Source organism: Monodon monoceros, unplaced genomic scaffold (assembly GCF_005190385.1).
Source record: "Monodon monoceros isolate NGI ecotype Baffin Bay Population unplaced genomic scaffold, NGI_Narwhal_1 Super_Scaffold_5, whole genome shotgun sequence".
Lineage (NCBI taxonomy): Eukaryota > Metazoa > Chordata > Mammalia > Artiodactyla > Monodontidae > Monodon > Monodon monoceros.
Genome location: NW_021703782.1, coordinates 79,396,033 through 79,423,985, shown reverse-complemented (window position 1 = coordinate 79,423,985; position 27,953 = coordinate 79,396,033). Strand labels below are relative to the sequence as shown.

At 42.4% G+C, this 27,953-nt stretch overlaps 2 protein-coding genes across 6 annotated transcripts in view; one reads left to right on the top strand and one right to left on the bottom strand.

The window, feature by feature from the left end:
• Positions 1-28: 28 nt before the first annotated feature.
• Positions 29-24,589, top strand: TSTD2 (thiosulfate sulfurtransferase like domain containing 2). Of its 5 annotated transcripts, XR_003790804.1 has the most exons (11): positions 86-210; positions 3,309-3,521; positions 7,734-8,047; positions 10,397-10,517; positions 15,568-15,693; positions 16,535-16,640; positions 19,665-19,783; positions 20,275-20,433; positions 21,012-21,150; positions 22,870-23,855; positions 24,483-24,589. XR_003790804.1 is itself a non-coding variant. In XM_029202940.1 (10 exons), the coding sequence occupies exons 2-10, from the start codon at positions 3,357-3,359 to the stop codon at positions 23,205-23,207; spliced, it is 1,587 nt and encodes a 528-aa protein (XP_029058773.1). In that variant the 5' UTR covers positions 29-79; positions 3,309-3,356; the 3' UTR covers positions 23,208-24,216. The 5 variants fall into 5 exon arrangements, 4 of the variants coding, with proteins under 4 accessions (XP_029058773.1, XP_029058775.1, XP_029058772.1 ...); XM_029202940.1 differs by lacking the exons at positions 86-210; positions 24,483-24,589 and adding an exon at positions 29-79 and having other exon boundaries at positions 22,870-24,216; XM_029202942.1 differs by lacking the exon at positions 24,483-24,589 and having other exon boundaries at positions 19,683-19,783; positions 22,870-24,216.
• TMOD1 (tropomodulin 1) overlaps positions 24,445-27,953 on the bottom strand; it is an 80,789-nt gene continuing 77,280 nt past the window's right edge. Inside the window, exon 10 of the mRNA XM_029202943.1 lies at positions 24,445-26,072. Coding sequence (XP_029058776.1) covers positions 26,008-26,072 — 65 coding nt within the window. The 3' untranslated portion in view covers positions 24,445-26,007. The remainder of the gene's footprint in view (positions 26,073-27,953) is intronic.

The window sequence follows — 27,953 nt, the reverse complement described above, 5'->3', positions numbered from 1 at the left end:
TTCAGACCCTCCCACGCCTGGGCCTCCCGGAGGTTTTCCCGGCGGCCCTTTCGCTAACGGCCTAGACTTCCGGAGTTAGGTGAGGTCCCCGGCGTTCCTTCCTACTTAAACACAGGCTGGGGCTGGAGGTGCGAGGGCAGTGAGTGGTGACAGTTGCTAGGTGGAGACCTTTCCGTGAAGAAAGATTTAAGAAAGGATCAGGACAGGCGGGTACGTGCTCATCCTTCTCCCACTTCCGGGTCTTTGCCGGCTTGGGAAAGCTGGGCGGAGAGATTGGGCCAGGCCCGGCGCGCGGGGTGGGGCCCGGGTGGGAGGCAGCGCCGCTCTAGCCGCCCCGGGGACAGAAAGACCCCCCCTAGTGTGAGCTTGCTACTCCGGGGCTACCCTCTGGCCGTCATCTGACCTCTCGCGCCTCCGAGTTGTTTAGGAAGGAACGGGTGGTTGCTTTAGTAATATTTTCAGTAGTTATTGGGTATCTCCATACGTGTATGTGAATATCTCCCGCCCTGACATCTCTGATGAGCACCACAGCTGCTTATCCAACTGCCTTGTCCATGGCCATCTGAAATTTCACACGTCTGAAATGGAACTTATGTCTCACTTTCCTGGCCTAACTTATTCCTCCTTCCGTCTTACCCATTTCAGTAAATGGCACCATCCATTCTATTGCTTAATCCAAAAATGTAGGTAGGATTGTTCCTATGGAACAATCTATCGGTAGACCCTGCCGACTCTACTTTCCGAACTGATCCAGAAGCAGATCACGTTATTCCTTTGTTTACAGCTTTCCGTGGCAAAAAAACTCCATAACCTCTCCTACAGGGCTCTACTCTCTCATCACTGTATTCCAACCCCTCTGACTTTCTTTCTGTACCTCCAGTAAGTCAAGCTCGTTCCCACTTGAGGAATTTATACTTATTATTTCCTTTGTCTTAATATCTCTGCTCCTAAGTCTGCATGGATGGCTCCTTGTCATTTCGGTCTCAGCTCAAACATCAGGCCCTTGGTGAAGGCTTCCCTGGCCACCCAATCACTCTTTATTTAATTTGACAAATGTTATATTTATTGTGTGCCAGGCAGTGTTCTAGATGCTGAGGATGCACAGGTGAACAAAGGATTCCCTGCTTTCTCAGTGCTGATGACCCATTCAGGAACCAGCAAACAGTGCAATCAGAGGTAGTGAGCAAAAGTGGGAGAAGATAATATTAGGGAGGTGGTGGAAGGGGCTTTGTAAGGACTTTGGACTTTTATCTTAGTACATTTAGAAGCCTTTGGAGGGCGATCTGACTTATTTTTTAATAGTTACCTCTGTGGCTTCTACAGGAGCAGGGCAGTTAGGCAACTGCAGTAATTCAGTCAAATGATGGCTTGAATGAGGTTGGTAGTGAAGGTGGTGCAGTGTGGTCTGATGTCATTGTATTTCAAAAGCAGAATTGATAGGCTTTTCAATAGTCTGAAAAGGTAAGGAGATGAGAATCCCAAAGTTTTTTTGTCTGAGTAACAGGAAGAATGGAATTGTTTACTGAGGTAAGGAAGACTGAGGAAGAGCAAGTTAAGAGTTTGGTTTTAACAGTTGCATTTGAACAGCCTCCTAGCTTTCCAGCTGAAGCCATCCAGTAGACATTGGTTATATGAATTTGGAGTTCACGGGAGAGGCCTGGCCTGGAGATATAAATTTGGAGTCATCTAGCGTATAGTGTTCTAAACATAAAATTTCCTTTACGATTGTTTCCATTTTTAATTTTTTCATGGAAGCTTCAAACATTTACAGAAGTAGAGGAATTTATATAATGAACCCCCATGGACTTTATCAACCAGCTTCAGCAATTACCAACTAATGTCCCATCTACTTTTACCTATATTATCTCCCCTTGCCTGATTATTCTGAAGTAAATATAGTTTATAAGTCCCTGGGACTAGATGAAGATCACCTCAAAGGTGAGTGTAGATAGAGTGATTGAACATTTAGAGGTTGGGATGATAAGGAGGATCTGCAACAAAGAAAACTGAGAAGCAGTAGCTCTTATCACTGATATTTTCATGTTTTGTTTACGTAGTGTCTCTTCTCTTACTATAACATAAGCTCCAAGTTAACAAGGACCTTAACAGTTTCATTAAGACCTGCATCTGCATCACTATTTTATCTGTCAGGCACATAGCAAAGTCCCCACAAATAATAATTAAGAATATATAAATAAGTTAAAGTGAGAACTGAAAGAGGGTTTAGAGTGAGGGGAGGTCATTTTAGGGTGGTGTGAAAGGCATGGGTGGAGACCCTGAGGCAAGAGAGAGCAGGGCTCGTTTGCAGAACTAGGCGAAGTCCAGCATGGCCAGAATAGGATACATGAGGGAGAGTGTTGTCTTAGATGAGCCTAGAGTGGTAGGGGAACTACATATGTGTCAAAGGCTACATAGTCCTTTCCTCACTATAGTCCTGCAAGGTAGATACTGTCATCTCTATTTTACACATTTGGGAATTAGAACTCAGAAAAGTTAAATATCCTGCCCAGGTTCACACACTTGCACCCAGCTGCACCACAGTCCGAAGCCCATGCTTTCCCCAGTCTTTCATGTTCTTCACATTTGTCACTTGTAACATTTGCTTTACCAAAAAACACCATGTTGGTTGTACTGTGTCCATTTTGACAAGATTTGGCCACAGTAGCAGCTTGTATATTTCTTCTGGCTCATTAAAATGAGGCTCTTTTGGTAGTTATTTCTTCTAAGTAAGGGAATTTGCCCAGCTCAAAAATTAGGGGACAAAAAAGAACAAAACATTTATAATTGAAGGTACTAACAGGAAGCTTGGTTGATTTTGGTTGCACCTGGTGCTTTTTTGGTATCTTTTTCCCTAAATGTTTGCATGGTTTGCCCTCTAATTCAGGTTTCTGCTGAAATGCTACTGCCTCAGAAAGACTTTACCTACCCTCTGAGTTTTAAAGAACCCCTTGGTGACTCTGTCTCCTTACTTTGCTTAGTTGTCATCATAGCCCTTTTTACCATCTGACTATTTTTTAAAAACAATTTATTCATTTGTTTACCTTCTCTCTCTCCCCACTGGAAAGTGAGGTCTAAGAAGGCAGAGACTTTTTCTGCTTCATTCACTGCTATATCTCCAGGGCCTCGAACAGTGCTGGGCATAGAATTGGTGCTAAATAAATATTTCTTGGATGAACGAGTAAATGAATGGATGGATAGCTTGAGCTACTTGGACCCATGCTCATTTGCATGATTGATTAGCTTCAAGTTTACTTCAAGTAGTAATCAAAGACTTGGACGTTGTTGTTTTTCCCTTGCTTACTTCCTAGGAGATAGTTAACTGAAAGGAGTCTGCCTCACTGCTGGAACCAAACCAGATGCCTTCTTCCACTTCACCAGACCAAGGAGATGACCTGGAGGCCTGTGTTTTAAGGTTTTCAGACCTGGATTTGAAAGACACAAGTCTTATCAATCCCAGTAGCAGTATCAAAGCAGAGTTAGATGTCAGTACAAAGAAGAAATACTCATTTGCAAAGAAAAAGGTAAAATTGCTGTTGATGTTTCAGGATCATGTAGGTATAGTTAATGTAGATATACCTAGAAGTAACTCATCAAGGTTTTCCTCCAGGGAGTGGAGGGCTAGTGAGACACTAGACTGATGCCATGTTCAAGGTAAGGTCTAGTCAGAGCCATTAGCCAGTAATCTTAGTTCAGTGTCAAGCAAAGGAGAATCATAGGCAAGGTGTGGCTCTGGAACACTTATTTATGGTGGAGTACTTGAGGACAGATCCTAGACAGATGGGCTGGATTCCTTTTCCCACCTAGGGTATGGGAAGAATCCCAGGAACCCAGGAAACCTAGTCATAAGGAGAACAGACAGGCATTAGGGCAACTGCTGTCTAAGACTCCTGATCCAGTCCAGCTGGCAGGGCTCCGTTGGTTGGGAGACGGAACAGAGCAGCCCGGAATGCTGCAGGCTTACTGAGGATTGGGTTACAGGGGTGGTATGGATGCTATTCTTCTATGCAATTTATTCTTTTTTTAGGGATCATTGACTAAACCTGCTGAAGCTCAAAGGAAAATGACTTGACTGAGGAAGTGCAATTGAGACTTAGTTTTCTTACCTCCAATCTGTTGTCCCTCTTTTGCAAAATCATCTTCTATTGGCTCCATGTCAATGAAGAATAGATGTCTCTGCTTATAACTTCCTATCTACCATCCTTCTACCCTCATCTCACACAGATTTCCTTGAAAATGAAACCCAAGGGTACAGAAAGGTTTTTTTTTAAGTTACTTTGCAATAATTTCAAACTTATAGAAAGGTTGCCAGAATTGTACAGAGGACCCCCAACTCCCCTCTGCCCAGCAGCGCCATTCATGTTTCATCAGTTGCCTCAGATGGCTTTTACATATCCACTCTAAGGCCACATGTTACCTTTAGTTGTTATGTCTCATAAGTGTTCAATCTGGACCACTTTCTCATATTTTTCCCTGAAATCATGACTGTGACATTTTTGAAGATTACAGATGAGTTATGGTGTAGAACGTCTTATGATTTTCACTCATGTTTCCTTGTGATTAGATTCAAGTTATGGCTTTGTTAATAAGACTGCCCCACAAAAGATGCTGTGTTCATCTGGCTGCGTTCTGTCATGCAGTCACAGTGCCAATTTGTCCCATTACTGGCAATGTTAATTTTGGGTACTTGATTAAGGAAATGCCTGTCGGATTTCTTTGCTATAAAATTATTTTTTCCCTTTTAATTATTCAGTATTTGGGGGGAAGTACTTTGAGACTATGTAAATAGCCTGTTCCTCAACCAACTTTCATCTACTAGTTTTAGATCCATTGATGTTTCTTTGCTGAATTATTACCGTGATGGTTTCTAAATGGTGATTTTCTAATTGCTTCATTCCTTCTAGATTTCTTACTTGGCATTCTTCTGTAAGGAAGAGCTTTCTTTCCTCCCAATTTATTTGTATCAGTGTGTATTCAAGAATTCTGTTTTATTCAGTGGGCTATAATCCATTACTATAATTATTTATTTTGATGCTCAGATTATCTCCGATTTGGCTGGGAGCCCCTTCAAGCTAGTATCTATGTCTTTTTGACTTGCCCTCATCATTCTTTGAGCATTTCCTTACTTTCTAATTCAACAAGATGTTTCAGGGTCATTTGTATTTTCCCTGTCTCATCCCTGGAGTCAGACATTTCTTCAAGGAGCCCTGGTTCTTTCTAGTGGAGAATTGTCAAAAACCAAAACCTGGGGGCTAGGTGAGCTCATTGCTTCTCCCAGGACCTCTGGTGGATGGAGCTAGGAATATAGAGAGATGAATATACATACATCCATATGTATCATACACATACTTTTATATTTACTTTTATATCAGTGTAAATCAAATGAGTTCATACCATTACTTTCAGTTCCGTTCCAACATCACAAGGTTTATTCTCTCTCCAGTTTTCTTTTTGGCTGCGCTGTGCAGCTTGCGGGATCTTAGTTCCCTAACCAGGAACTGAACCCATGCCCTCGGCAGTGAAAGCGTGGAGTCCTAACCACTGGACGGCCAGGGAACTCGCTCTCTCTCCTTTTCATATTGGTGGAGAACCTAGCTCCATTTAGTCCCAATATATTGACTTACTTGCTTATTCCCTGTATGCAGTCTTCCCACTCTGCCAAGCTGCCTCCTCCACCAGGGCCTGCCTTCCCCACACAGGCCTCACCCACCTCTGAGCTGCCTTCCTAGCTCTGGCCTGCATCTCTCTCTTTCTTTCTTTTTTAGAGAAGTAATTTGTCTCTCTCTCTGTTTTAAAAAATTTATTTATTTTATTTTTGGCTGCATTGGGTCTTCGCTGCTGTGCACGCGCTTTCTCTAGTTTCAGCGAGCAAGGGCTACTCTTCGTTGCCATGCGCGGGCTTCTCATTGCGGCGGCTTCTCTTGTTGCGGAGCACGGGCTCTAGGCACGTGGGCTTCAGTAGTTGTGGTTCGTGGGCTCTAGAGCACAGGCTCAGTATTTGTGGCACACGGGCTTAGTTGCTCTGTGGCATGTGGGGTCTTCCCGGACCAGGGCTTGAACCTGTGTCCCCTGCATTGGCAGGCGGATTCTTAACCGCTGCGCCACCAGGGAAGCCCTGGCCTGCATCTCTCTTGAACAGACCTCACACGGGCCCTAGCTGCTGCTGGATCCTCAGTGCTTTGTTCCCGAGGCCCTAAAAGACCAGCAGCAGGCCACATTTACACTGGGCCTCCCATCTTGCTCAGGCCTGCCTGATGGCTTTTCGACAAAGGAAGGAGGAAAGAAGGAAAATATTCAGATTTTATATAGTATTTCTTTAAGGACCATGACTTTTTGAGGCCTCGATGATAATGAGGGCTTGGATGCATACACCTTAGTTCTAAGTATAATACAAAGAAACACTTAAGTTGACATACACACCATCTCTCTCTCTCTCTCTCTTTTTTGCCTATACAGAAGGATTAACTGCAGGAGAGGCTAAAAAATGCCCTCCAGTGTAATTTCAGACAACCCCATCCTGATTCAGTCTGGGACAGTCCAGATAAGGTTGTGTACAGACTGAGGAAGGTCCAAAAGTGATGCTCCATATTTATAATTGTTATTCTTCAGAGTGCCCAATTTTAGGTGCTGTACTATAGTCTTCAGATGCATTAAGAAAATTGTTTAAAATATATATAGATACGTATATATGTAAAAATACCTTTCCATTTTTTTCAGCCTTTAAAAAAGGCTGATAATCATAGATACCATTTAACTTCCATTTATACATCAAAAAACACCATAAACAAAGTTGAAAATGAATGACAAGCTGGGAAACAAATTTGGATAACTATGATCAACAAAAGGTCACTAAAACCACTTACAAATCAGTAAGAAGATAAGATAAATACCACAGTAGAAAAATAGGCAACAGGTATTAACAGGTAAGCTAGAAAAGAACATCAAATCAATATGAAAAAATATTCAACCTTAAATCAAAGATACACAAATAAAAACAGGATATTTCTTTTGCCTTTTATTTGGGTCAATATTAAAAATACTGACAAAAATTAAATACTGATAAAAATGCTGTGGATAAAATGGAACCCTCATGCATTGCTGGTGAGTGTATAAATTGGTATGATTTTCCAGGTAGTCACTATTTCTCACAGTTTAAAATTTTATGCTTCTTCACCTCCAAAACTTTCTTCTAAATAGTTATTCTAAGTAGATGGTTAAAGACGTATGGAAAGATATGTGCATGGCATGTTCGTTCACCATTGCTTATAACTGCAAATATTGGAAACAAAAAAAGCTCGCTCATTTAGAATTGGTTAAAGGAGTTATGGTGCATCCATAATTTTCTCTTCTGTTTAAATTTTTTTAACAATTAGCCTAAATCCTCTTTATACAAATCAAAACATTTTGGTAGTCTTTCCAGTCTTTTAAAATGTACTTTTTAATGTAGTTGAGATTACATTGTATAAGCAAATTTTATCCAGTTTTTTTCATTTAATATTATATTTTCCCATGTAATTTAAAACTGGCTGCTTAATATTCCATAGTAAGTATACTCCATAATTTCCTAGACCATTTCCTTTCTGGAGGAAGTTCAGTCTCTCGGGAAGTTCTTCTATAGAACAGTAGGACGTAAAACTAGAAATCCCTGTGGAAAGATAAGGGCTTTCACTGAGACTTTCATTCTAGCCTGAAACCTAAGGTTATTTAACAGTGACATATTTGAAATTTAATTGTAGGCATTTGCCCTTTTTGTCAAAACTAAAGAACTTCCAGCACCTCCTTCTGAGTATAAAGAAAAATGGTGGAAATGCTGTCAGCAACTATTCACAGACCAGACCAGCATCCACAGACATGTGGCAACACAACATGCTGATGAGATTTACCGTGAGACTGCTTCTGTTTTAAAGCAGCTGACTGTGACATCAAGCACCTCAAAGACTCTTAAGTCTGCAGACAAAAGAAACCCTTTCAAAGAAGACCTTACCCATAACCATGAAGTGTCTGCTTGGCTCCCTGATACAAGCTGCTTTAGCCCTGATGAGCTGTTAAGGTAAGAATTTCATTCTATACCTTTCGTTTAATTTAAAAAATGTTTTTCCAGTCACAGTGAGATACCACCCATCCACTAAAATGGCAAATCCTTAAGGCACCGAATTTCTCTACCGCCTAAACTAGGCCGATAAACATGTTCTATGTATAATAGAAGACCATAGCCTATGCGGTAGCATATACCCGCACAGCTTACAGTGTTCTCCGGGTTTCTCAGAAGCCATCCTACATCTTATCTTCTCTAGGCAGAGGTAAAGAACAGAAAATTGTATTTTTTTCAAAGAGAAATCAGAAGGCCCAGAAATGTTGATGATTCCTGTACCCTGAATAATGTCAGAACTTAAAAAGGGGGTTTTGTTGCCAAATGTGGTTTTCTGAGCTGAATATGTTTTATAAACTATGTTAAGTTTTATTTCATTTTATTATTATTTTTTAAAAATTTATCTTTGGCTGTGTTGGGTCTTTGTTGCTGTGCACGGGCTTTCTCTCTAGTTGCGGCAAGCGGGGGCTACTCTTCATTGCGGTGCATGGGCTTCTCACTGCGCTGGCTTCTCTTGTTGTGGAGCATGGGCTCTAGGTATATGGGCTTCAGTAGTTGCAGGATGCGGGCTCAGTAGTTGCGGTGTGCAGGCTCTAGGGCATAGGCTCAGTAGTTGTGGTGCATGGGATTAGTTGGTCCGCGGCATGTGGGATCTTCCCGGACCAGGGCTTGAGCCTGTGTCCCCTGCATTGGCAGGTGGATTCTGAACCACTGTGCCACCAGGGAAGTCCCTATGTTAAGTTTTAGAACTGAGGCATAGGATTAGAAGTTTAAATCTGCCTTTGAAAACCTCACCAAATCATGATATTACATAATTCTAGAGGACAGATTTCTGATTTTAAGCAATTCCTAAATTATTTGGTGAATAGAAAATGCCCAAATTTGATACATTTTTGTCACCCGTGTTATGCCAGTTCCCTTTATTTATCAGAAAGAGGAAGAGAAAGTTAGAAAGAGAATTGAACTTGGAGTCAGACTTGAGCTAGTCACTAAAATTCTTTGTACCTTTACGTTCTCGCCTCTAAACTGGAATAATAATGCCTGCTCTGCCTACCTCACAGAATTGCTATATGAATTGTATAAAATGATGATGGTAAGAGCACTTGTGAACTATAAAGTGCTATACAAATGTGGTCTCTTCATTTCTGCATGGCCCTGCTTTTTAGTTAGAAAGACAAAGAAAAGGATACATGAAACATTTAGCAGATGGTACGAGACAGGCTATATAATTATCACTTACAGTTGTATGGCTCAGACAGTAATTCATTACAGGAATTTAGAGAACAGGAAATAGATAGGCTCTGAAATAGATAAGCAGGTTTCGGAGACTCGGCCCTGAAATATGAAGAGGGCACTGAGGAGACAGTCACAGATTCCAGAGCTGGATGGGACCTTAATTATCATCTGTTATATCATTCTGTAAAATATGTCTGTACAACACTAGCTCTGGAGGATGCTATCAGGTGTTGAAAAGAGGTGCTAAAGACAATTAAGTTTGGGAAGCATTAGGTTAAAATGTTCTTTTTTGCAGGACTTCCCAGAGCCTTCAATAAATGAGGGGCTTTCACTGTGACTCTCAAAGGGGAGATATTATCTGCAGGATTTCTCAGACATGTGATTTCATAGAACAGCTTCAGAGCACACTTTGAGAAATGCAGTTTATTTCAGTCCTCCAGTTTTACAGATGAGGAAATCAAGGCTCAGGGATGATAAGACACCTGCCCAGGTCCCATAACTAGTTAGTTTAAGTCAGCACAGTGCAGTAGAAAGAGTATGGGTTCTAGTGTCAGAAGACTGGTGTTCCAGTCCTGACTGTCACTTTGTAGCTGTCTCACCTGGGATGAGTTGGGCTCAGTTTATTCAGCTATAAAATGGGGATGATAATAGCCTGTCTCATGGGTAACAGGATTACATGAAAAAATGGAAGTGAAACCTTTTTGTACAGAGAGAGATTCAAAACAGATACTGCCTTGTGTTAGAGTATAAGCCAGAGTGGATTAAAATTTCCAGCTGTCTTATGAAAAGGGGTTATTAATACCTATCTCATGGATGTGATGATTAAACAAGGAAATCAAAGTAAGCTCACTTGTTTATAAAGGAAGGAGTTCAGTGCAGGTATCGTCTTCTTTAGAGCAAATACAGACAGGAATTGCTTCTCATTTCAGGGGGAGAATGATAGTTAGGAGCAAAGGCAGGCATGAGTTGCTCCATTAGGCCTTTCTTCTGAGTCTGCCTGGGTACACTTATGAATTGTGTTTTCCTTATGCCAGTGACTCAACTGCTTTTTCCCCTGTGGTTTTCTTTTTATAGTGGCCACAGCAATGGTGAAGGGGAGGTGCTACTTTATTACTGCTACTGTGACCTGGAGGATCCTGATTGGATCTGTGCCTGGCAGACAACTCTGTGTCAGCACCTGCACCTCACGGGCAAGGTAACACCTTCTCCCACACCCTATCCTTCACTGGACTCATCTTGCCTCCAACTTAGTTTGCAGAGGCTGTGCTTGAAGGCCTCACCAGTTGGGTTCTTAGAAATTAGCAAATTCCTGCTAGGCATTTAAGTGGAATACTAAATAGCTATTAACATGATGTTTTCTGTTGGTGGGAGTGTAAGTTGGTGCAGCCACTATGGAAAACAGTATGGAGGTTCCTCAGAAAATTAAAAATAGACCTACCATAGGATCCTGCAGTCCTACTCCTGGGCATATATCCAGACAAAACCCGAATCCAAAAAGATACACCCCGATGTTCATAGCAGCACTGTTCACAATAGCCAAGACATGGAAACAACCTAAATGTCCGTCAACAGATGAATGGATAAAGAAGATGTGGTACATATATACAAAGGAATACTACTCAGTCATAAAAAAGAACGAAATAATGCCACTTGCAGCAATGTGGATGCAACTAGAGATTATCATACTAAGTGAAGTAAGTCAGAAAGACAAATACTGTATTTCATTTATATGTGGAATCTAAATATGACACAGCTGAACCTATCTACAAAACAGAAACAGACTCACAGACATAGAGAACAGACATTGTTGCCAACGGGGAGGGGATTGGGGGAGGCATGGAGTGGGAGTTTGAGGTTAGCAGATGTAAGCTATTATATATGGAATGGATAAACAGTAACGTTCTGTATAACAGAGAGAACTATAATCAGTATCCTATGATAAACCATAATGGAAAAAAATATTTAAAAAATGAATGTATATGTATGTATAACTAAATCACTTTGCGGTATAGCAGAAATTAACACAACATTGTGAATCAACTATACTTCAATTTTTTAAAAAATGGTGTTTTATAAGACTACATAAAGGCATAGACCAGGGATCAGCAAACTTTTTCTTAAAGAGCCATATGGTAAATATTTTAGGATTTGCACAAAAGCTGCTCAAACTTGGTGTCGTAATATGAAAACAACCATAGACAATATGTAAAAGAACAGATATGGCCATATTCCAGTAAAACCTATGTAAAAGCAGGCATAATTTGCTGACCCCTTGCATGGGGAAATGTTCTTGATATATTAACTGGAAAAACATTTTATAGAACTGTACATATAGGTGTGATATCAAGTTGCTTCCTAATTTTCTTAGAACATGTCAGTCTTTTGCCATTTTGTGGTTTGACATTTGCTGTTTCCTTTCCCTCTTGAATGTTTTTTCCCCCAGATCTTCACATGGCTTGTTCCTCACTTCAGATCTCCCCTCAAATGTTATCTCCTGAGAATTCTAATCTGTCTCTCTCCAAACTTTTCTATTCCCTTCTGCTGAAAGAATTTCAAAAAGTTTACTACTATTGGAGAGTATAATCTCCAAACCTCATCATTCCTCTCTCCAAACCTCATCACTTTCTATTCCCTTCTGCTCAAAGAATTTCAAAAAATTTACTACTATTGGAGAGTATAATCTTTGTTTAATTTGTTATAATCTATCTCCCTTGTAGAATATAAGCTTCATGAGTACAGAACTTTGTTAATCAATTGATATATTGTCAGTGCTAGAACGGGGCTTAGCACATAGCAGACAGTAAATATTTGGAGAATGTTGAGTAAAAGGATGAATGTATGTTTGTAACAAAACCACAAGTGTGTGTGTAAAAAGATGGAGAGTGGTAAATATCAAAATGTTAGTTGTGATTATCTCTACGTGATAGGACTATGGATTTTTTTTTCAAATCCTCGATGATTACATATATATATATGTGTGTGTGTATATATATATATATACACACACACACACACACACACACACACATATGTGTATATATGTATTTTAAATCAAAAGGAGGTGAACTAGATTCCCTCTGAGATCACCTCTGGTTATGACGCTGTACTGTCTTAGGCCTAATGTTTCCCACACATGTCCTAGGTTTTAATTCCCTAAGGCAATTATTTGATCAGTCAGTGATATTTTTCATACCCATGTTGTTTTATAGATAGTGGCTGAAAGCTTCTTTTACCTCATTCAGTTCATCACCAAGTCCTGTCATTTCTGCCTCTAAAATATCCTTTGATTCCGTTCACTCTGTCTTCTGCTTCCATTACCTTAAACCAAGCCCCACCCTCTCTTACCTAGTTCATTTCAGCAGCTTCCAGACTACTCTCCATTCTTCCATCCTTGCCCGCACTTAATCATTTTCCACACAGCAGCCAGAATGATCTTAAAAGGTAAATGAAATCATCTCCCTCCCTCCCTCCTCACAATCTTTCAGTAGCTATCCAGTGCATTTAGAGTAAAACCCAAATCCTTAACGTGCCCTTAGTTTCCTGGATTATTTGGCCCCTTACGCCTTTTACACTTAATCTGATACCATTCTTTACTCATTACACTCCAGCAAAATAGCCTTTTAGTTTCTTGGAGCCCTCAAAGTTTTTTGGTGCCTTTGGGCCTTTTTGTAAGAAAATTCTCTTCAAGGAACTCTCCCACACCCACTCGGGTTCTCCTATCATAATTTTTAATCAATCTTCAGTTCTCAATTTTAATGACACTTCCTGAAAGACATCCTTCCTGACCTTTAATCTAAATTCAGTTTTCCAAATACACTTTTTCATTGCCTCTTGCAGTGATTTTTCATAGCACTTGTCAGTGTGTGACTTTTGTCTGAATATCTGTGATCTTCCTTAAGTCTGTAAGCTCCCAAAGGGCAAAAACTATTTATTTTTTAACCACTATGACCCAATTCCTAGCACAATTGCTGGCGCATTGTAAAAAAAAAAAATTCAGTAAACACTTGTGGCGTATATACGTTTATCACCATCTCTATTTAGAGAACACCTTGAAAGATGGATATTCTCTCACAGTAAACCTGAGCCTACAAAATAGGAAATCAATTTGTTTCCTTGGTTTGGGGCCGATTTTTATTCTTGGCCCAGCCCAAGGTGACCTAGCAGTGAGGGCCTCTGCCCACAAGGTGGCAGCACCTGCCTGGATCTAGTTCTAAATTTTAAGGCTTCAGCCAAGTTTTCAAGTTTTGTGTTGGTAGGAGATTTGGCAGAATGTTGGCATTTGTAGGGAAAGAGGATAACTTGAAAATTCTAGAATTATGGAAAGAAGCTTTTGATCCCTTTGCTATACATTTCTTACTGCCTCAAGAAATTTGAGGGGATGCATTAGAGGCTTTAGAAAGGAAAAATTGCAAGATTTGGACCCAATAAGATATGGTTTTGAATCCCAGATCTACCACCTACCAACTCTGTGCCCTTGGGCAGGTTACTTGATTTCTTTAAGCTTCTGTTTCCTTTTCTGTCAAATGGGAATTTTGATATCTACTTTCCAGGAGTATAATGTGAAGTTCCTGTCTCATACTAGGTACTCAATAAATGCTAACTATTGCTCTTCATCTCTGAGGTATAAGGCCTTCCTCACCTAGCAGCTACTTTGAAGGTTTCAGTTGAAGAATCCTTCAACAGAAGTTGAAAGTCTAGTGCATGAGTTTAGAGGTTGCTCTGCCTCAGGTATTTAGGGAGTGCCTGTGCTTGTCTTTTATTTGGGTTCTGAGATTAAAATAGCATAGGAAAGGGTCTTCTGACCTACTTAGAAGACAGGTACACAGACGTATGTACCTCTTCATCATATTTGCCCCCGTCAGAGACAGTTTTAGGGTAGATTTCCTGACCCTTATGCTGGTTCAGCTCTATTTTTCTATGTTGTCCCTTAAAAAAATACAAGTCGGTAATAGGTGCAGTAGTCTGTACAGCAGAGATGGCACATGCTTCCTACTTTCCTCTCCCAGCCCAGAACAGGCTTCAATAGACTGCACTCCTCTTTCTCAAGGAGCCTGGATGTGACTCAGAATGCTCATCATGGAACTCTGGAGAGCCACTACTAGTGAGTTGGCCCTGGCTTGTGAAATGAATCCCATTTATATCCATGCCCTAAAGAATTGAATCAAGTGAGGCAACAAACGAAGTATCTTCTCTAGGCCCTAATAAAAGGGGAGCTTTTAAAATTTTTCAAATTCTAATGCATTGGTAGGTATCATTGCTATATAAATAACAATATATAACGAAGTGGTAACAATATAAGACCCTGACTTAAATTACATCTCTTTCCAGAGAATACCATGATATACAGTGTTGCACTTTCTTACTTTTCCCTAGAAAGCTAGCTCTGTCTAGAGATGATCCATCTTTAAACTTATCCAGAGGATTTTGTGGTACCAGAACAAGTAACTTTGCAGGCCCTCCAGAGGATTGCCTCTTAAGGCAGGGGCCTTAACCCAGGCTTTAATGTCCCCTAACCAGTGAAGCATTTCAAAGAGAATAGACGGTTTGAGAAGCCAAAAAGCCTCAGATTTGGATACACATTCATCTGCTCAGCAAATACATATTAAATGCCTACTGTGTGGCAAGTACTACTCTAGGCACCGATTATGCGACAAAGAACAGAAGAGACACAAGCTCCTCCTTGTGGAATTTGTATTCCAACGGGTGGGTTTGCAGTGGTGGGCTTTGCCTCCAACACTGTGCAGAGATGTGCTCACGTGCATTCCCAGCCCTCAGATGTGTTCTGTGCTTTAGGACTTGAGGACAGCAGTTTTTCATTGTTGATTCTTTTTCATGTTTTATCAAGATGAAGAAATTGAGGTTCAGAGAGGAGAACTAATTTTCTCAGGGTCACTTAGCAAGTAAATGGCAAAGCTGAATCCTGATCCTACATCTGTTGACCTGAATTTAAGTTTTGGCCACTGGACAGCTGGAGCTCCATAGCAAATGGGACTTTCCAGTTGTTCTATCCATTCCATTCTCTTGTTTGGCACACGTTAACTGAGTACCTCGTCTGAACTATGGGCAGTGTGCCATTTTAGAAAACTACAAGCATCCTGTGTGTGGTAACACTTTCGTGTCCACAGCAATGTTTCTGCTTTTCCTGTTAAACTCATTGACACACATGAACCTGTTCTGCCCTGCAGAGATTTGAACCGAGCTAAGAACAGCCTGCATTCCCTTTCTCTCACTGTCTTGTGTCTCAGGTTCGAATTGCTACAGAAGGAATCAATGGGACAGTGGGTGGAAGCAAATTGGCCACCAGACTCTATGTAGAAGTCATGCTTTCCTGCCCATTGTTTAAGGATTATCTGTGTAAGGACGATTTTAAGGTAAGAGAAATTGAACATAAAATGGATCGAGAGCCATTTGCTTCTGCTTCAGTGCCTCTTCCCACTCCAGGCTATGAAGAGGATCACTATAGAGAAGTAAGCAGTGCTGGACAGAACACCCTTTTCTTGCTAGGTCCCGAGGCAGTGCAGGAGAAGGAGCATGCTTGTTCCAGTTCGTCCACCACGTCACCACGTGATCATGGGCCTTGGTCTCCTTTTTTATAGAATAAGGACGTTACAGCTTATATATTCTATAAACTCTCAAACTTAGCCGTGTTTGTTCATTTGAGAGACCACCTGGCTGTATCAGAGGATCACTACGTGTTTAGTGAACCTGGTGGGATCAGATCTGCACTTCACACCACACAGGGAATAAAGCTATTGCTCTCCCAAGAGAGCTGCTTTGTTGGAGTGACTTTATGCTTTAGCATCATGGGTGATAGAGGTGGTGGGGAATACCTCGCTAGTGTTAGTGCTGGTGATGATGATAAGAAAAGAAAAGGTTGTAGCTTTAAAAGCTGGGTTGTAATCTTACATGTTGAAATTGCTCAGTGGTATTTCAGTTTTATAGTTAAATGCTTATTGCTATAGAAACACCTTTTCAATTTGACATTTTTGCACATGGTAGATACACAATAAATAAGTGCCAAATATAAGAATTATATCTGTTGTGTAATAATAGGGTAGCTGAAGTATTAAGAAACCTCAAATTAGGAACAACTGTTTCAGTGGGAAAAGGGAGTTAGAGCATAGAATGTTCCAGATAATTTAACTGAATAAATATCTTATACCTGGAAATGGGAGAGAAAGACTGTATTCTGTTTTGTTTCTCATTGGCTAGACCAGCAAAGGAGGAGCTTGCTGTTTTCCAGAATTGCGTGTTGGTGTGTTTGCAGAGATTGTGCCCATGGGGATCAGTCCTAGTAGGATCTCCTATAAGAAGCCTGGTATGCTTGCTTTAAGAAGAAGCATTTTCCTTTTCTTCATAGGGACAAATCTTAATATAGAGACAAATGTGAAAGCTAGACATTCTGATCAGCAAGAGTTGTGATGAGTTCTCTCTTCAGAGTATCTGTGGGGTGGCTAACACTTGGGTCATTCAGTGCTTAAACTGGTTCTTCTCTTTGGTGCTCCGGTGATTGGAGACTCACTACTTTGAATGACTTGGCTTAGTTATTCTTTTTGGTGATGGTTTGGCAAGAAGTTGTTTTCTTTCCAAAGATAACAATTTGGAAAGAGTGTAATTATTACTTGTAAATAGTTCATCAACTGAATAAAACACAGGCTTTTTGCTACAGGAAGCAAGTGGCTTTCAACACCAAGCAGTTTGTTTGCAAGTGCTCTAGAATGTTCTCTTTGCCCCTCCCTCATGGGTACCGTAGATGGTTGAAAGACATTTGTTTGGCTGGGTTTTTTGGTTTTGTTTTACTTTTTACTATGAAAAATTTCAAACATTAAAAAAAATAGAGAAAACAGTACAGTGAACTCCCTTGTACCTCTCCCGCAGCTTCAACAGTTATAAACTCATGGCCAGCTTTGATCTATCCCCACCCCCTTCTCCCATCCTGGATCATTTAGAAGAGAATCCTGATGTCATGTCATTTCATTCATAACTATTTTAGTAGATATCTCTAAAAGATAAAGGTTTTTTTAAAAATAAATAATTGTAAAACCATCATCACATCTAAAACATTTTAACAGCAATTTCTTAATGTTATCAAATATCCAGCCAGTGGTTAAAATTCCCAGTTATCTCATACTTTTTTAAGTTTGTTTCTATCAGGATGCAAGTAAGGTCCACTCATTGTGATTGATCACTATGTCTCCTAAAGTCCCTTTTAATCTAGAGATTCACTTCCATCTTTTATTTTCCCCTGCAGTTTATTTTTTGAAGGAATTAGATCATTTTGCTTATAGCATTTCCCACAATCAGTATAATGCTGATTGCATCTCCATGGGATGTTCCTCTGTCCTCTGTATTTCCTATGAACTGTAGTTAGATTTATAATAGTGCTGTCTAATAGGAATATAATGTGAGCTACAATGGAATTTTACATTTTCTAGTAGCCACATTTTAAAAAGTAAAAGGAAACAAGTGAAATTAATTTCAATAATATGCTTTATTAAATGGAATGTAGCCAAAATATTATTTCAACTTGTATCCAGTGTAAAAAATTATTAATGAGATATTTTACTCTTTTTTTTGTATACTAAGTCCTTGAAATCCTGCATCTATGTCACCCTTATTACAGCACATCTCAAGCCACATTTCAAGTGCCTATTAGCCACATGTGGCTAGTGGCTACCATATTAGATAGCTCATGTCTAGAGACTTGATCAGGTTCAGGTTTGATTTCCTTTTTTCTTTCTTTCCTTTTTTTTCCCCAAGTCTACTTCATAGGTAGTATTGTCCCCTTTCATCAGGAAACAGAAAGGTCTGGCTGGCTCTATGTTCATTTTTTTAACTTGTAAATATTTTAAAAGAAGGCTAAGAGTTAAACCGGAGGGAAATGAGAGTAAGATACAAGCATCTGGGAAAAGAGACTCATGTATGAGGAGAAAAGGGCCAAAAAGGGCCATGTCTGCTTAGTGTCCCTACCTTGGCAGGAGGCAGGATGACCACAAACAGCTCTTCGTTGGCGCTACAGGACCTTGCTCCAGAGCTTAGGGGAGAGTGGGCTCCAGGCAGTGCTTTGCTGCTTTCATTTGAGCCAAGTTGTTTGGAGGCACTTCTTTTAAGCACTTCATGTGAGTCACTCTCTGGTCAGGCCTCCACAGGGCCAGGAAAGTAGCCACAGTAATAGCAGCAGCAGGAACAGGCTGGGTTCCCTGCAGCTCCCTGTAAGGAGAAGTCTTAGCAGATTTCCATGCTTCTCATCACAGTTTTGAACCTCCCTTTCCTCCACCCCACTGTTTTGGTGACTGTGTAAATTATGTGACAGTAACTTATATAAAATCTGGCCTTGTTACATTCTCCCTGCAGTCCTAGGTTAAGCAGGTAGGAGTCCAGATTCCTTGGCCGTGCTCTGGGTCTCCAGCCCGATCTGGGTACCCAGCAGTTTCAGGGGGTTGTTGGGATTCACCCCTGAGCGGAGCTGTCAGGCTGTATCATGAGTGGTGACTCAAGGACCAGAGCGCCCCCACCACCACGTGAGGTATGGTGGCCAAATTCACCAGAGAAGTTCCTCACAAACTACTGAGATGTCTGGACCCTAAAGATACAGGAGTATTTCTATCCTAGAGAGTAGAGGAGGCAGAGGGCCTCACCAGACAGGTTCTTTCCTTTTAGTCTCCTTGTATGTTACTTATCTTCTTCATCTCCTTTCTCTCCTCCTTCTTCTAGCATTTCATCCTTTTCTCTCTCTTGCCTTCCTTCTCATATTTCATTCCTGCTGTCAGCCCCTCCCGCCCTTTTCTCTTTTACTCATGCACACAAACTTAGACACATTCTTCTTACTCTTTTGTATTTTTAAAAAACTTACTCCAACTTTGTTCCATAACCATATGCTCACACCTACCTGTGCCAGGGTTCTTAGCCTCGGACTTGACGTTGGTATAGAACAGTTTATAAAGCCTGTAGTCAAGCATGTACATGCCCAGGCTCCTCCATATACAGTGACAGTAGAACACTGGCCATAACATGGACCGGAAAACCCACATGGCAGTTTATATCCCTTCTGTCTGGCTTTTATTATTGGGTTAGGCCAAGTATGAAGATGCAAAATTCTCTGTTTCTAAACTGCCAGGTCTCCACAGTGCTCATCTTAGGAGGAGGGAGAGTGAGGATACATGGAATTACTAAATTCTTCCATTATGATCATCAGATAGTGTCATTTTCAGACGTAATTGTAATTATGAGAGGAAAGGTTTCGGTGGGGAGAAACAAAGCAAATGGAAGTCATCGGGCTGGGCCAGTTGTAACTGGGTTTTGTTTTTGTTTTGTTTTAACTGATTTTTTTGTTTGGTTTAAGGAATCCATTTATCCCCAGGTGAATTTCATAAAGAAGTAGAAAAGTTTCTGTCTCAGGAAAATCAAGAAGAAAGTGATACCATCCTACTGGACTGCAGAAACTTCTATGAAAGCAAAATAGTAAGTAAGAACCAGAACTGAGTTCCCACAGCATAGCATGTTTCTGAAGGGGACGCTGTGCGCCCACCTGTGGCTGAGTCAGTGGCTCTCCTCCCACTACTAGCAGCATCAGAGAAAACCCAAGACTTCAAACTCAGAATCTGGTGAGAAAGTCTAAGAAAATATGGATTAAAGACATCTTGGCACATAATGGACTTTCTGGCTCCCATATGCCTACCCCTGACATGTGTCAAGGATCTTGTCAAGTTTGCTTTGGGCAGCCTCTCCAGTTCCCCTGAGGTCTCTGGTTGGGTGACCCACAGCCCACCAGCCTTGTTTCTAAGTTCCAGATTTTGAAGTTTGAAAGGCTAGCGTGTGGGATGAAAACAGCAGGGAGCAAGTGCTTCCTTGCCAAGGCAGGGGTGGGGAGTGGTGTTTGACACAGAAAGAAGCTTTGTTCTCACCAGGTATGTTTTTCTGATCATTTTCTTTCTGCTGCTCCTGTATTGTAGGGACGGTTCCAGGGCTGCTTAGCCCCAGACATCAGGAAATTCAGTTACTTCCCTAGCTATGTTGATGAAAATCTAGAACTTTTCAAAGAGAAGAGGGTGCTGATGTATTGCACTGGGGGCGTCCGTTGTGAGCGGGGTTCAGCCTACCTCAAAGCCAAGGTGAGTCACCACCCTTAGGGCACTGCAGGCATGGAAGTGAAGAAGGCTGCACCCACAGCATGTGTGGAACTTTCCAATCCCCACCTTCACTCCCTCTCCCACACCCAGCCAGCCAGGGATTTATTCTCCCCAGCATAGAGTTTCTAAGTATAAAATCTGAAGTTCTTAAATCTCAAGATGTGAAAAGCACTCAACAGTCTTAGAGACTCATCAAGTACAAAAGGGAAAGATTAGTTGATATCTCCCTTTTCCTAATCCTTTTGCTTGATCCTGAGAAGAGCAAATTCAGTAACATTACATGTCCTAACAGGTGTCTTCCTATATTTAGGGAGCAGCAAAAATAGTTGGGCTTCCCAGGATCTAGAGAGTGAAGGCCCTGACTGCTGTCCTCTCCCATCACCCTAGTAGGCACGATCTGCCAGTTGGTTCCTTGCCCCCTTGGTCAGCAGTTCTTCACTGTCGCGCAGTGGGAGCCAGGAGCCCCATTTCGGCATTCCTACCGCATGCTGCTCCTCTGTGGAGCTTCCTACTGGTCTCTGCTAGTCTCCTCAAATTTCCTCTTGTGTTTCCACACATAGGGAGTGTGCAAGGAAGTGTTCCAGCTCAAGGGTGGCATCCACAAGTACCTGGAGGAGTTTCCTGATGGTTTTTACAAAGGGAAGTTGTTCGTTTTTGATGAGCGTTATGCCTTATCCTTCAACAGTGACATAGTGTCAGGTAGGTCAGCACAGACTCAGAACCTACATTCATGATCAGGCACACCCTCTGTATTAACCTTCTGGAAGACAGACCAGTACTGATTACTTGAAGAATAAAGCAAGGGAAAAGGAGTACGTAGTACCACCATTTCCTAACAGAGTTGGAGATGCAGCAGTGGAGCAGACAGGATTTGGAATGGAAAATAATTTTATCTTTAGTTTCATAACCCCTCACTAAATATAGTACTTCCTTCAATTATGAATGTAAGCAGCAAATCAGTAGTATTAGATGTACCTGTGACTTTGTTATCACTAGAAATCACAGTATTTTCATATATTACAGCTGCTGTGAATATTCCAAGATAGCATTTATGTTCATCATTGCTTCAAAATGGAAATGGTTATTAGGCGCATCACTAAGTCTTGTTATAGAATGTGTTAACAAGTATTTTACTGTATCCCAGACTTAAAAGAATATTTCGTTATTTTGTATTTCTATATAATTGGTTTCCTTTGTGATCCTATGTATTTTATTTTATGCATTGTAAAAACATTTTTCTAAGACAGAATAGTCTTCACTAGACTGTCAAGTAAATTCACGGCACAAGTAAAAGAGCTCCTAATTAGACGGTCTGTGGACACGTGTGGTGTGCACTTTCGAGTGGTGGGTGGGGCATTCCAAGGGGGAGCTGAGCCTAGGGCCAAGGCAGGAGGCAGGGCTGGCTACAGGAAGCCTGTGCTGTGACTGTAGTTTGGAGTCCACACTAACATATGGTACCAGATGAGGGCAGTCAGTAAGAGAAGGATGGAAATAATCCTTAAGAAAAATGGACCCTCCCCCTGGATGCCACCATTTTGAACGGGAAAGATCACAGGCAGACAACCCTAGTGGCTGTCAGAATTTTCTAGAACTCCTGTGATCAGGGGCTGAGATTGAATTAACACTCAGATAATGAATAAGGTGAGAGTCTGATTTCCTCTCCCCTTTCTTCTTGATCTTTTTATTCATTTTAATGGTCTTATATTTGTGTCTTATTGGAAGCAACTTCAGATCTCTTACGGAGCTAGATGGAGCAGAAAGGGGAGAGAGAGGGCCCAAAGGTAGCTTAGATAAGCTAGGTAAAGAGACTTGAAGAATGATGTTATCAATGGTGATAGGAGGTCAGCAGGGAAAAGGGGCCGAGAAAGTAGATAAGTTTTAGGAGTTGTGTGGCCAAGTGTCCTCTGGCAAAAGCAGGAGAACCTCAGGCCTGGGGAAGAGGAGTGTGGACTGCAGAAGCCAAATGTCAATGTGGGATTATCTGTATTCAGGCGTGTGGTCTCCCAGTGCAAAAGGGAATGATCTAAAGGAAAAAGACCGTTCAACAAAGGGTGCTTGGCCAGCTTTGGACTAGTGAATGAAAGAGAGAAACGTTACTACCTGTTTTCTAAATGAGAAAAAGAAAAATGGGTCAGTGAATGCTGGAATCAGAAGACAATTCCCAGAAGCAACCTCCCCCCAAAAAGGTGGGGGTGGGGGAACCTTGTCTGTTAGAAGACAGGAGACTTACACTATTTAGAAACCTTCCTCAGACCCAAAAGGTACATTAGATGCTGATGAGCTAAGGGTTATATTTAGGAACTGGAGAATTGCGTCTGCGTGTGCATGTGGTACGTATGTATGTGTGTGTACACGTCTGTTGTGTGTACACGTGTGTGCTCATGTGTCTTTATAACAAGGCTTTTCTTTCTTCCTCAGAATGTTCATACTGTGGGGCCCCATGGGACCAGTATAAACTGTGCTCCACTCCCCAGTGCCGCCAGCTTGTCTTGACCTGCCCTGCCTGCCAAGGACAAGGATTCACAGCCTGTTGTGTCACGTGTCAAGACAAAGGGAGCAGGCAGGCTGCAAGCCCAGCCCAGAGCAGCTTTAAAGAGGAATGCGAGTGTACAGCCCGACGGCTACGCGCACCCAGGGAGCTCTTACAGCAGGGGCGACTCCCTGCGAGCCCGGGGCCCAGGCCAGGTCATGATGAGGATGGGCCATGCTTACATGAGCGGCCCCATCTGCCTTTCCCCAATCCTTCACAGAGCTAGGTGTGGGGCGACCATGTATTGGAGAATATTAGGGCTGTTCCAGCAGAGAAACAGGGAACTCTAGTGCTGCCACAGCCACCATGGCCAACTGGTCACCATGTTGGCCACCTGTCCTTCACAGGAGGAGGGAAGAGGGAGTTGGGTGCTGACCTCTTACTGGAGACATTCTGACTCAGAAGATGCTAGAGCACAGAAAAAGGTGAGCTGTGTAGGATCCCAAAGCTGCTGAGGGAGAGAGCCTTGAGCCTGGTGACCAGGTCATGCCCTTTCTGTGCCATGCAGCAGGGCTGGGAGTAGTCATTTTTCTTATCAGCAAACCTGTCTGTCCTGATGGCAGAATGTGAAAGCTGTGGCCCTGGAAGTGGACTTCTCGGAACCAGGCCCCTTAGGTCAATCTGCCATCCACCCCTACCCTTCTCTCTTCTCTGCTAGCCTCAGAGCACTAGACCAGGATCTGAAAACTATGGCATTTGGCCCACCTCCTTCTGTAAATAAAATTTTATTGGAATAGCCACACCCGTTCATTTACATATGACCTGTGGCAGAATTAAGTATTTACAAGAGAGACATTATGGCCTGCAAAAGCTGCAGTATTTCCAGGTGTACCTTGGAGATGTTGTGGATTCAATTCCAAACCACCGCAATGAAGTGAGTCACGTGAATTTTTTGGTTTCTTAGTGCGTATAAAACCTATGCTTACATTATACTGTAGTCTGTTAAGTGTGCAATAGCATTATGTCTAAAAAAACAATGTGCATAACCTAATTTAAAAAATTTATTGCTAAAAAATGCTAACTATCATCTGACAATGCGGGGTTGCCACAAACCTTCATTTTGTAAAAACTGAAATGTCTGCGAAGCACAACAGAAAAAGGTGCGCCTGTACTATCCGGCCCTTTACAGAAAAAACTTGCCACCCCTAGTCTAGACCAACAGCTCCTCTGATGGAGCAGATGGTGTTAAAGATGTGGTCCACCTTCATGTTTCCCTGGTTTGGTTTCTGTGAGAGATTTCATCTGCTTTCCCCAACACCCACACTCTTAGCTCTGAAGTATTCTCTTCGAGAGATTCACATTAGCTCGATGACATTAACACTTGGGCAGTTTTTAGGTGAACACCTCAGAATACAAGACATTCTGTGTGAGGTTATTCAGCACTGCTGTGGTGGTTTCCCAGCCTCTAGCCACCATGTCAGGCGCATGTCCCTGGCCCACAAGTCCCAAGAAACACATGCACAGCCATTCTTGGACCAACAGATTTAATATTATATTGCAGTTTCCACTGATGCAGAATACAGCTGCAATTGTGTTTCAAGGAGAAGCCGAGTGGGGCTGGCCGTTCCTGCAGCACGGAGCCACTCCTGGGTCCATCTGCAGCCTCAGTAGACACTCCTCCATAGTGGTGAGGCCCTGACTCCACCTCTGGTTGCCCTGTACTGTCCCATCATTACAGTTCCGTGTGCAAGACTTCTCCTTTTTCGCCAAAAGCCTCTCTGCTCAGTGCTCTGCAGCTTAGTCTGTGCTCGTCAGCTCTTTGGCTTGTCCTTTATCATAAGATTTGCTGAATCACTCACGAAAATAACTCCCCAAGCAACAGAAATACTAGTTTAACTGGCACCGTGGTATATTAAAAGGCACAAGGGCAGTGTGGCTTAACATTTTTGCTGGATCCTAAGAGATGCACGTGATGTTAAGGGATCCAGCAGAAATGACAAAATTACATTTTCAGAATAATCATCTTGGGTGGTTTGGCCAGGTTTCCTAGTTCTTAAATATCTAGATTTTCTTCACCACTGACCTTTGGAGGCTTAATTTACAGGCATGAGATCAGCGGTGACTTGTCTAAGAAGTGATGCGATAGGTAGTTGAAGTCTGTAAGCATAAGCCATGATGGACTAGAAATTTGTCTCTCTAGTGATGTGCCTCACATAAGGCATTGGCCCACTGTGCAACAGAGAAAGGTGTTTTCAAGTATTTGGCCATAGGTTTTCACATCCATCGTAAGGTTGGCATTCGATAAGGAAAAATTTCTTTCTGACTCCAGTATTAAATTTTAAATAAATCCCAGATGTTCATAAAGAACACCCAGGGAAATGTTTGTCGCCTGGAATTGGTTTAAAAAAAAAAAAAGGATGGTTTTTAAAATTTGAGACTTCACCATTGGCTTTTTCTATCATTTCCTCATAACCAGCTTAAGGAATCTCATGTTCTTTGATTCCTGGCAGAGCTCTGTGGCTTCAGTCTTTCTGTCTTTCTTGAGGGGAAAAAAATTGTGTTCTTGATCCAGAAATCAATTTAGCAACTTTAATCTTGAGATTCTTAAAATTTAAAGGAGAATTAATAAAGAATGATGATATGTTCTGTTTGCTAAAGAGCTAAGATCAAATTTGTAATAAAATATTTTATAATGCTTTTAAACCACATGGAAGAGGGTGCTGTTTGTTCATGTTACATATTTTAAATATACCTGAAACACCACACAGCAAGGTCACCGAAACTGGGCTCCTGCGGTTTAAGTCACTGCTGCTCTAACATTGTCTTCAGTAAGGTCTGCCAGTTCGGGGGCTTTTTAGTTTTTAAATAATAACCGGACTGAACTTCTGTGACTAAAGAACAACTTCACATTCACCATAGTTTATAAAATTTTCAACTACAACCACTAGCGAACCTAACACCTTAGTGTGTAAAGAACTGAACCACAACAGGGTTTGTGCTGGCATTTGCCTTCCGGTTTCCACTGCAGAGCACAGCCTATCAGTAGAACACGTCCAGTTCAAAGGCGTGGTCGGCACCCGCACACACTAGACGCCACTCCGGCACTTGGGAATGATGGGCCCGGTCAAGTCTGCCAGCCTCCTCTTCCTCACTGGAAAGGAATGGAGATGAGACGTGAGCCAGCTGTCCCTGTGCACCCGAACCACCACCGTGGCTCTGAGAGCGCCAGGAAGCTTCTTGACAACTTTGCTCAGCAAACTCTGATGTCTGGTGTTTATAAAGGACAGCTTGTGAGCCTTCACTGAGAGGAGGGTCTGTAGTGGTGTAGATTCGTTCATAAAGTACTTCTAAATCGCTGGCCATACAGGTGTAAAACCCACTTTATCCAACTCCGCTGCTGTCCTTTGTGTACAGAGGCCCCGAGGCTGAAGATCCTCACTCCCGGTCAGATAAGATTTAAGTTCAGTCGATCTTAATGAGATCTTAACCTGCTGGAAACATTTCCCCCAACTCCTCCTCAAAGCTCTTGGCCTGCCTGTGTAAACAACAGTGTCTGCCCTGAAGATTACCCTGTATTATCTGTGTCCCCTTACGGTCAACCTTGACATTTTCCCGGGGGCAAGACAATATCAGCCCAAACACTGTTCACATAACAAAGTAGTTAAATGTAAAGCAGAAGCCAGGGGGTTGCAGGCTGGGGTCATTAGCTGACAGGATGGCGGGGATGGTTGGAGGGGCAGGTAGGGCTCCCTTTGTTATAGCAAAGGGAGAGGGTTCGAAACAAATTATAGTGTCTGCAGATGAAAACCAAGCAGCAAGCTAGATCAGCCACAAGAGAAAGGTTGGTCAACGGACTGTGGAGCTGGTAGGTGGCAGTCAAGGGGGCTGCCGGTGTGGCAGAGACAGGAAGCTATTGCGAGAGGAAAAAAAGTCTGTCTATACTTAGGTGTCTTCCAGTTCCTGAGCTGAGCAGGCAGACCTCAGATAGACGCTTACGGGCTGCAACAAGAACCGAACTGAGGCTAGGCGCTGGTGTGGAGGGGCGCAGGGGCACACAGGCTGCCCAGTCTGGGGCCTAGAGTTTAGCCTTTGCCTGAGCTCCTCCCCTCCCCTCCACCCGCCTTGAAAGAACAATGAATGCAAATCAGTGGGCAGTCTCCTGGAGAGAAGACAGTGTGTCTGGCCAGATTTCTGGAGACCATCAGAATGTCCCAACAGCTTGGGGGAAGATGGGGGGGAACAAAAACCAAAGCCCAAAGAGCAGAAGTTTGCCCAGAGTGACCAGAGGGTTTACATGAGCCAGGCTTGACACGTTAGCTGAACAAGCATTATACCCCTTTTGCACTCAACCCCTCACTGGAGCCCCTCCGACAATTCTGGAGTGTCAGTGTTGTCACCATTGCCACGTTATGGATGAGGAAAGTATGGCAGGGAACAAAATAATAAAGCTGGTACCAGACGGAACCAAGGCTTGTGACTCATCTGGAGCCTCGGTCCAGCGCCTCCCTCAGTACAATCCGGCCCTGTCTGTGTAGGCTTTACATACCCACATCTCATCTGGTTCTCACAAGGAGGACTAGCTCCTTTCCCCTGGAGAAGAGAAGGGAGCCAGGGTCCCTGAGAGCAAGCGGCAGAGCCAGGAACCTGAGTCCCCAGCTCGTGGCTCAAGGTACAGAAAAGGATCCCGCGCTGTCTCCCCCTACCTGCCCTCAGTATGCACACTGGGCTGCACCTGTGCAGGGTCCCCCTGCCACTGGCTTTTGCAGGGACTGGATGGGGAGAAGGGAAAGGCACCCACTTATTCAGGTTTTCTTTTTTTCTTTCCATTTAAATAATGAAGGAAATTGAGGCCAAGAGGGAAGTAACTTGCCTCAAGTCACAGTGAATAAGAGATGCAACTGGGAGCAGAAGCCAGGTCTCCCAATATCCTTCTTCAAATCAACCTGCTTTTTACATTCATTAAAGCGAACTCCTCCACGTTGCTTATCATTGCAACTGCCAGAGACTCGTTTATTGTCAGAGCCGGAAGGAA

Excerpts from the sequence above, each read along its gene's own strand:
- TSTD2 (XM_029202940.1), top strand. The coding sequence starts at position 3,357 with ATGCCTTCTTCCACTTCACCAGACCAAGGAGATGACCTGGAGGCCTGT. Across the intron at positions 8,048-10,396 it reads AGCCCTGATGAGCTGTTAAG|TGGCCACAGCAATGGTGAAG; the intron begins GTAAGAATTTCA and ends TTCTTTTTATAG. Across the intron at positions 20,434-21,011 it reads CAGCCTACCTCAAAGCCAAG|GGAGTGTGCAAGGAAGTGTT; the intron begins GTGAGTCACCAC and ends TTCCACACATAG.